General features: G+C 39.0%; 1 protein-coding gene across 1 annotated transcript; it reads right to left on the minus strand.

Moving 5' to 3' along the window:
* On the minus strand, positions 641–5,222 carry LOC109228866 (glucose-6-phosphate/phosphate translocator 2, chloroplastic-like). Its single transcript, XM_019394104.1, has 5 exons — positions 4,505–5,222; positions 3,561–3,786; positions 3,215–3,437; positions 1,816–2,029; positions 641–883 (listed from the first exon to the last, which is right to left on the minus strand). Exons 1-5 carry the CDS (start codon positions 4,991–4,993, stop codon positions 872–874), a joined length of 1,164 nt encoding a protein of 387 aa, XP_019249649.1. The 5' UTR covers positions 4,994–5,222; the 3' UTR covers positions 641–871.

Consider the following 10,165-nt stretch of genomic DNA (forward strand, 5'->3'; position numbering starts at 1 on the left):
TTTGGGATGATTTGGTAAGTTTTGAGATGGTTTGAATTGAAAATTCAAAGTAAAACTGAACATGAAAAAAATGATATGTGTATCATTTGTGTATCACATATGTATCATATTTGTATCGATTGTGTATCACACGTATATCCATGTGTACCTGTGTGTGAAATACATGCGTGATACATGTTTGATACATGTGTCGCAGAAAAAATTTTTGAATTCGATTTAATTATAAATTTTGATACAAAACTAATCCAAATCACCTCCAATCTTCCTCAAAATTTGCATATTGACTTATCTATATATTTTCAATGAATTTCAACTATACCCATTGAAAATATTCCTTTTTTACTTAAATTTTTTGAATATTATATTTTTTTGTTTATATTTCATCACCTTATTTGCTACCTCATCCATGAAATTTCCTTTTCGTATTGCATCTAATATTTCTAATCACGCTTAAAAATATGAAAGGTGATTTTTACATGTGATTCTTTGAGAGAAAGAACCTTATTTATTTTGTTTTTCAATTTTATATGTGCTTGCTTAGTTTTGGTAAGTTTATGACTACTGGCCAGAGGTGGGTAAGTTGAGACTTATTTGAGACATTTATGTAAGTTTCCCTATATTCTATCCAAAGCATGACAAGAAATACTTAACTTTGCCTCTACATACAAATTTAAGGAATACCAGCCGTCTAGTCATTTGCTACATATTATTTTCCAACAACTTGCATATCTACCTCATCCCAAGGAGAAAGAAAAAGAGGAAGAAAAATCTAACTGGAGAAAAAATCCAATCAAAAAATAGAAAATGAACCCTCCGATCAACAAAATCCGGTCGCCTCAAGTGGATCATCATCGCCCTCTAGTAAAGCACCTTATTGTTTTGACTGTTCAAGAAAAACCAGAACGAAAATGGTTAAACACGATGCTCTTCACAACAGAAATGCAGAATACTGTACGTAAAAGTATTCGGCAAATTGTAGGCAGCCATCGGAAATCATTTCAGAGGCTGCCTTCCAAATTTGTAATCTTCCGAATGGAACTGATATGTAAAGGGCGTTACTGTGAGTATACTATCATAGTATTGCACAAGATCAGCACAACAAAATATATTGCAGTAGTCTATTGTTTTGGCTTCTACCAATTACTGAAAGGCAGATAACAAGAGAGCTGTAAAAACTGAACTAAGTACACATTGCTGTGGCCGTCGCAACAAATTTTATTCAGGATAATAGATAAACTGTCCCATCATTGCTTAGTTTAATATATCATCTTTTAATCTCCAACTTAACGTGATATGAGGGTATAATTCAATTGGAAAATATACTTGCGGGGCAAGATGTTGTATATGAAAACGTTCAGCAAAAGAAACTGATCACAGTTGGAAGGAAGCAACAAACAATGCATACACTCAAAGTACGAATGAAGTTAATTGATGAACAATTTATATGACATGATCCTAAGTTGCAGAAATGAAAATTGTGAATATTCAAGCCACAAACCACCAGAATAAGTGAAATCATATTTTATTCAAGATTCTGACCAGATATATGGGAGCATTATGCCAAGACAACCCTACTTTTGGGAAGGGTTATCTCAATTATCATTAAGTTTTTATTTATTGCCACAAGTAATATATGTAGAATAAAAATTCTTAACTCAGATAGCATATCTCAGTAACATGTTACACTTATTTTTCATTAACATCAAGTTACACGAGAGGGAAGCAGAACAATGTAGGCCACACGCGTAAAAGGAATTATTGGTTTAGCAAAAGTTTCAATTAATGACTAAACAGAGAGCGGTGAAGAAAACTCACTTGTGAATAAATGAAGGTTCCCAGGATCGCGATGGCGGCTCCAAGTGCGTTGATGGGCCGAACGGGTGTTTGGAAGATTATGATGGAGGAAACTATGACAGATATCCGCTTCATTGTATTTCCTATGCTAAACGTCAGGGGAGAAATCTCATCCAAGGACATATATGACACCTGGTTATACAAGTGATAGAATATGCTCTGCGCGGCCACCCACCTAATATCATGTATCAAATCCAAATACAAAAAAAAAAGTGTTATTAGGCTACTCATCAAAATGATTAGACAATTCCATCACAAGTAGACAATTCCATCAGCAATCACATTACAACTGCTATCAACAAACAACAACAACCACCCCAATATAATTCCTCCACTACTGGGGTTTGGGGAGGGTAGTGTGTACACAGACCTTACCCCTACCCTTACCCCTACCAGGGGTGGATCAAGGGAAGGCTAGTAAAGCTTTTGCTTTAGGCCCGCTAAATGTTGGGGCACCAAAAATATTTTTAGTTGTGAATTTACTATCTTATTTTCGTTTAGACAATATTGAAGTTTATAGAAAAAGAAAACAAAAATACTAAATCCTTATAAATAAAGATTATCTATTTTTTAACAATAGAAATATTTAGAACTTTGAATTAAGATACTCAAATCTTCATATTGATAAATAACATTATTTTACAATAAGATCCAACGTAACCAATTGAAAATACGTGGCTAACATCTTATTAACTTAAATTTTCTTACCAATATCAATATTAATATTATATTTTATAAGATAACTACACTATAGACAAAAAGAAAGAAAGAAAAAAAAGGAACCAATGTAATATTACATACTATATTTTACAAGATAACTATACTATAGACAAAAAAAAAAATCAAGGCACTTAATTAAAGTTTGGCTTTAGGCCACAAGTTTTATTGAGACGCCTTTGACCCCTACCCTGGAAGGTAGATGGGCTGTTTCCGATAGACCCCCGGCTCAAGAAGAAGAAGAAAAGAGACAATAGATCAGTAACATCAACAGAGGCCAGAAAGATAATACCACATTATAACTAATATCAAATAGTTTATTGAATGACTCAGATGTATGCAAGAAAGAGCTAGAAACTAAGGCGCTATCATTAATAGCGTTGATGCCGACGGAAGCCAAGACAAAATGGGATTAATATCCACATTCATGATTTAAATCAACGATTAACATTCTTAAATCGTCAAAGAAACCATGATTCAATTAACTTTAACGAAGATGGAAACAACTTCCAACTGATACAACCACGATACATAATCAGAGATAGATGTATAATATCATACAACTATCCATCAACATAGCATAAGTTAAGAACTAGAAATATTGGGAGCACACATCATGAGAGCAGAAGTTATTAGTCCTTACCAAACAAAATTGGGTCCAATTTGAGAGAGGGCGTTTTCCCATCCTACCGCCCACATCTGGGGGCCCTCCATTGCAATTGCAAAAGGTGTAAGAATTAACAGAGACATAATGGACAAACACGCATAATAGTTCATCCCGCTAACAGACTTCCCCTTCATTCCTTTCTTTGAGAATATATTCCGGAACACAAATGCAAGATTTGATATCATCGCCCCCATAAAACCTGTATCAACGATCAAGTAAATTTCAGAAACTAACCATAATATATCCACATACCAGAGTTAATAATCGAAAGATTGTTGAAGTAAGTGCTTGACTAAAACAATATAATAGCAATTCCTCTTACCAGTCATGTTGAAATTGAGCTCAGTAGCAGCTGAAAGTGCGCAACCACCAATGATTGGCACAAGCGACAAATAAACCGGAAGCGGGAAAGTCTCACCAAGCAAAAACCTCGAAACCAATACGCTAAAAGCCGGTTCACCACTCTTGATGATATGAGTAAAAGACACTGCAACTTTAGACATACTAACAGTTGCTGCTACATGCCCAATGGTATGAGCAACTGCAACCTACAAAAATAGCAGTAACAAAAACTTAAAAAAATATTATTTGAAACATGACACACTAAATAAATAAATCATGTATTCTCTCCATTCAATGAGAGTATTCAAAGTAACCCATGTTCGAAGTTAATCTATCAATCTTATTGAGACAAAATTACATTTTCACAAACTCTTTTTTTGGTATTCCGCATCCAAAGAAGGGAAGCCTAGGAGCAACGATAAAGTTGTCTCCATGTGACCTATAGGTCAGGGTTCGACCCGTAGAATCAGCCATTGATACGGTAAGCTACCCACATCACACCTCTTGCGGTGCGGCCCTTCCCCGGACCTTGCATGAAGGTGGGATGCTTCGTGCACCGGGCTGCCCTTCTTTTACATCCAATATCCAATCCAGCTCTGCGTCTAGGCCCACCAGAGGAGGAGTTTCTCCATTTCAGGCTCGAATCCGAGACCTCTGGTTAAGTACAGAGTAATCCAATCGATCCCACCAAATGTGGTGGAAATATATTCATAAACTACTAAAGTAGTACTATATAACAATACTTAAAAATCATAACTTTTACAGCTTTAAAAATTTTGAAAATAGTACCTTTCTTTTTTGGAACAGATGAAATAACACCTAAAAATCCTAAAACCCTCACTGCCCCAGCAAAAACCCTAAAAACACCAACCACATAAAAAAACCTAAACCTTAATCCTAACATTAAAAAATCAAAATTCTTACCGGAAACAGATTCTTCCAAAACTCAAGATCCGTTTTTGGGAATTCAGCAATTCTTGTAACCCATGAAATTAACATAATCAACGAGCCAGTAGCAAGGGATAGAGTAGAAGTCAACCAAGGAAAAGGATAAGCATTAAGAACTTTCTTATTATATATATTAAAAACAACATTCAAAGCCCACCATGTAGCAAAATATATACTGATTTTAACCCTCTGAGCAGCAGCCTCTGATGATTTTGGTAACTCAATGTTTTTATCCAACGGCTGTGATTTATCAGCTTCATATGCTTTGCAAATTGTTCCAATTCTTGAAAAAGAACCAAATTTTGTAACAGATGATATGTAAAGAGGTTTCTTGGTTGAAAAATCACAGTTTTGAATCTTTGTTTTTGGTAAAACTCCAAGATTTGAATTAAAATGAAAACCCCTTTTGGGAATAAAATCAGAAGGTGTGATTGATAAAGGTGATTGCTTTATAGAACAACCCATGACCAATTTTCTGCTAAACTGATAAAAATTGAGTCTTGAAATAATGAAATAAATTTGATACTAATGTTTAAATGGATTAAAAGGGTGTATGGAAAAAGTTAAGAAATTACTAGATTTTTGGTTTTGAAGAATCGGACAAAGAGTTTTTCGGTAGAATTGAGAAAGGTGTATATGTTAGGTGACAACAACTGAGAGGTGACAGTGAAAGAAGATTTGGTACGACGTTGATTCCTATAAGTACAACTGTGACATTGATTGCCTATATTGGAATAGGAAAATGAATACTAGTATTTATTTATTAGGATCTTGTTGGTATCTTTCTTAAAAATTTGGGAAAATTTTAAAAATAACCAGATTTACAACTGGTCATTCAAAAATAGCCAATTTCAAAGGTAATCGAAATTTAGTCACTTTTTATGTAAAGATAAATCTGAGCGAAAACACTGTTCAAAATCCGGAAAATACGCCAGTATATTATGCTGGAGTTCCAGCATAAGTATACTTGAACTCCAGCATATTATACTGGAGTTCCAGGATAGTATGCTGGAACTCCAGCATAATACGATGGAGTTCCAGCATAAATACACTAGAACTCCAGCATAATATACTGGAGTTCCAGCAAAGTACACCGGTCCAGCATAATATCTTGGAGTTCATACACAAGTGCACCGAACTCCAGTGTATTATGCTGGACCGGTCTCTATTGCAGCAAAACGGTGGCTATTTTTCATTGACTTGGTAAACGCTGGCTATTTTTGATTGACCAGTCCGAAAACTGGCTATACCGTGCTATTTTTACTAAAATTTTAGGATATCAAAACCTAAAAACGTAACAAGAGTCCGATTTTGACAAGATTCAAGCATGTTCTAGAATGAGCTCGTGTCAGGTTGAAGTGAGCCAGTTAAGACCAGCACCTCTAATTAGATCTAATAACGCCTAGGATATTTTTTGTTTAATGATGTTCGAAACTTATTGATTCGATTAATTTACTTGGTAGAAAATTTATTAGAGGTGCAGAGATCTCTTCTAAACAAGATTCTATTTTGAAGGTTCAAATTTGAAAATTTTGGTTGAAGTCTTGAAGATAGAGAAATTTTTATCATTCCATCACGCTCGAATAGGAGGACCAAATATGACTACACTTGCAATTTATATTGTGGCAAACAAATAGGTAGTAATTATATAGTTGAATATTCTTTATTTTAAATTTAAAAGTTAATTAACGCCGTAAGAGTTGGCTGAATTGGTTGGGTGAGTGATTTCCCACATGGGAGATCTGGGGCCGATTCCCCTCACCATGAACCTCCTTAGTCAGAGCTCGTCCCATTGGATTTGCCTAGTGCGATTTTACATCTCATATGCAGTTTGCGAGCTATTGCACAGTGAGCAAGTTATCCAGTGCGCACTCGAACGTTAGCAGCTGAGGGTTTCCCAATTTCCAGGAAAGTTAAAAGTTAATTGTAAAAAAATCATATGAAGATGCAAATAAGTTTTAATACAACAACAATAACGACCCAGTAAAATTTTACAAGTGGGGTCTGGGGGGTAGTGTGTAAGCAGACCTTACCTCTACCCCGGGGGGGGGGGGAGGGGTAGAGAGGTTGTTTCCGATAGACCCTCGACTCAAGAAGACGAAAAAGATAATATATCAGTACCATCAACAAAAATCATAGAAATAATAACAACATCACAAGAAACAGTAAATAGATGGAAAGCAAAAATAATAACTAGTAAATAAGGCCCGGCACTAAGGAAATGGAAGAGTAGTGTAAATACAATATTGACTACTAGCAATCTAAGACAAAATCCTATGAGACTATCCTCACACTGGTACGAGTTAGAAATATGCTCAACTACCTCCTAACCTATAACCTTAATGCTCGACCTCCGAAACTTCCTATCAAGAGCCATGTCCTCGGAGATCTGGAGCCTCGATATATCCCGCCTGATCACCTCTCCTCAATACTTCTTAGGTCGCCCTCTACCTTTCCTCGTACCCACCAACGCCAACGCCAACCGCTCGCACCTCCTTACTGGTGCATCTGGCTTTTCCTCTGTACATGCCCTAACCATCCGATCCTCGCTTCCCGCATCTTGTCATCCATGGGAGCCACGCCCACCTTCTCCCAAATATCTTCATTCCTAATATTATCCATCCTAGTGTACCGCCACATCCACCTCAACATCCTCATTTTGCTACTTTCATCTTCTGGATATGTAAGTTTTTAATTGGCTAACACTTAGCCCCATACAACATGGTCGGTTTAACCACCGCTCTATAAAACTTACCTTTAAGTAGCGGTGGCACTTTCTTGCCACACAAGACTCCAGATGCTAACCTCCATTTCATCCACCCCACCCTTATACGGTGTGTGACATCCTCGTCGATCTCCCCATACCCCTGGATAACCGACCCAAAGTACTTGAAACTGCCTCTCTTGGGAATGACCTGCGATCCAAGCCTCGCGTCCATGCCCGCTTCCCTCGGCTTGGCACTGAACTTGCACTCAAGGTATTCCATCTTAGTCCTGCCCAACTTAAACCCTTAGACTCAAAGGCCTGTCTCCAAACTTCCAGCCTCTCGTTAACACCACCTCGCATCTCATCTATCAGAACTATGTCATCAACGAATAACATACACCATGGCACCTCCCCTTGAATATGGTGTATCAGTCTGTCCATAACCAGGGCAAATAAGAATGGGCTGAGCGCAGACCTTGGTGTAACCCCATAACAACCGGAAAATGCTTAGTGTTGCCTCCCACTGTCCTAACCCGAGTTTTAGCTTTATTATACGTGTGCTTAATCGCCCTAAAGTAAGCATTCGGCACACTTTTAGCCTCTAGGCATCTACAAAGGGCCTCTCTAGGAACTTTGTCATACGCTTTCTCAAGATCAATAAACATCACGTGCACATCCTTCTTCCTCTCCCTGTATTGTTCCACCAACCTCCTAATAAGGTGGATAGCTTTTGTAGTAGAACGACCTGGCATGAACCCAAACTGGTTGTTAGATATAGATACTGTCCTCCTCACCTCGCTTCTACCACCCTCTACCGAACTTTCATGGTATGACTCAGTAATTTGATACACCTATAGTTGTTGCAACTCTGGATATCATTTTTGTTCTTGTACAATGGAACCACAGTACTCCATCTTCATACATCTGGCATCCTCTTCGTCTTGAAAATAACATTAAACAACCTAGTCAGCCACTCAAAACCTGCTCTACCCACACACCTCCAAAATTCTACCGGAATCTCGTTAGGTCCGGTAGCTCTGCCCCCTGCTCATATTACGCATAGCCCCCACGACCTCCTCAACCTTGAAGTGCCTACAGTACTCAAAGTCATGGTGACTCTCAGAATTCCCAACTCGCCTAACGCAATATCCCAATCCCCTTCTTCATTTAGAAGTTTATAAAAGTAAGTCTGTCGTCTCAACTTAATCTACGCCTAGCACAATATCCCAATCCCATTCTTCATTCACAAGTTTATAAAAGTAAGTCTGCCATCTCAGCTTAATTAGGGCCTCTCCCATCAATACTCTACCATCCTCGTCTTTGATGTACCTCACTTGGTCCAGATCCCGAGCCTTCCTCTCTCTCGCTTTGGCCAGCTGGAATAATTTCTTCTCCCCGTCTTTGGTCCCTAGTTCCTTGAACAGACGACCAAAAGTTGTAATCTTAGCCTTTGTGATCACCAGCTTCTCCTCCTTCCTAGCTACCTTATACCTCTCTCTGTTCGCGCCCATCTCTTCCATCGCATGTGTTCCATACTAACTTCAGGTACGCCGCCTTCTTTGCTTCCACTTTACCTTGGACTACTTCATTCCACCACCAGTCACCTTTATGCCCGCCGGAGTATCCTTTCGAGACTCCCAACACCTCTCTCGCTGCCTCTCTTATATAATCCGCTGTCGTTGACCATATATCGCTCGCGTCCCAACTACTCCTCCGGGCTCCCACATCCGCTAACCCTCCTTCCAACTCTTGAGCTTTATCCTTAGTCAAGGCTCACCACCTGATCCTCGGTCGTCCTCGTGCAATCCTTTTCTTCCTCTTCATCATGATACCGGCGTCCATCACCAAGAGCCTATGCTTCGTAGCGAGGGTCTCACCCGGGATAACCTTGCAACCCTTGTACCGCCCTCAGTCGCACCTCCTAAGGAGAAGATAGTCAATCTGAATCTTCACCACCATACTCCGAAAGTAACCAAATGCTCCCCCATCTTTGGAACAATAGAGTTCACAATCACCATCTCAAATGACTTAGCGAAATCCAACAGCGAAGTACCTCCTGCATTCCTATCCCCAAAATCAAAGCCGCCATGCACCTCGCTGTAGTCGCCTGCAGTCGACCCAATATGTCAATGTAAATCCCCTACTATAAAAACCTCTCACCAGGCGGAACATTACACACAATCTCATCCAACCCCTCCTAGAAGCGCCTCTTAACCTCCTCATCCAAACCCGCTTGCAGCGCATAAGCGCTAACGACATTTAGGGTGCACTCTCACACCACCAACTTAATAGATATTAACCTATCATTCACACGCCTAGACTTTACCACAGACTCTCTAATTTTCCTATCTAACAAAATACCCACACCATTCTTACCCTTCAGGACTCTAGAGTACCATATCTTATACTGGCCTTCGATCCTACCCACCTAGTCTCCTAGACACACGCTATATTGACATTCCTCTTCTGTAGGATCTTCACGAGCTCTATAGACTTACCCATCAAAGTACCTATGTTACATGACTCAATTCTCAACCTATAAGCTCTCTTGTGCCCCTTACCTCCCTTGCCTCCCTTCCCATCCCCTGACCCATGCCCTACCCCTGCCTCACTCCCTGGCCTCCCCAAGGACATGACCTTACTCTACCATCCCAGACTACAACCACTATACCCACAACAGACTAAGGATAATCACTAACACACAATAGGCAAACGGACGAGACTAGGAGAAAACAAGTTGTACTACAGGCACGCTAATTGTATGAATTAAACTAATGCGAACTAAAAAGGCAACAATTTAACTAACACTAGGAAAAGAAAATAGGAAAGCAGGAGATACGAACTCCCGGCAATAGAACCTGGAAATTGTTTTGCTGTACACGATATTGTTTCGGCACCTGGCGTATTCATGTCTAACTTTCCACTGTAAC

Source organism: Nicotiana attenuata, chromosome 7, assembly GCF_001879085.1.
Source record: "Nicotiana attenuata strain UT chromosome 7, NIATTr2, whole genome shotgun sequence".
Taxonomy (NCBI): Eukaryota; Viridiplantae; Streptophyta; class Magnoliopsida; order Solanales; family Solanaceae; genus Nicotiana; species Nicotiana attenuata.

Excerpts from the sequence above, each read along its gene's own strand:
- LOC109228866 (XM_019394104.1), bottom strand. The coding sequence starts at position 4,993 with ATGGGTTGTTCTATAAAGCAATCACCTTTATCAATCACACCTTCTGAT. Across the intron at positions 3,438-3,560 it reads GCTCAATTTCAACATGACTG|GTTTTATGGGGGCGATGATA; the intron begins GTAAGAGGAATT and ends TCGTTGATACAG. Across the intron at positions 2,030-3,214 it reads ATTGGACCCAATTTTGTTTG|GTGGGTGGCCGCGCAGAGCA; the intron begins GTAAGGACTAAT and ends ACATGATATTAG.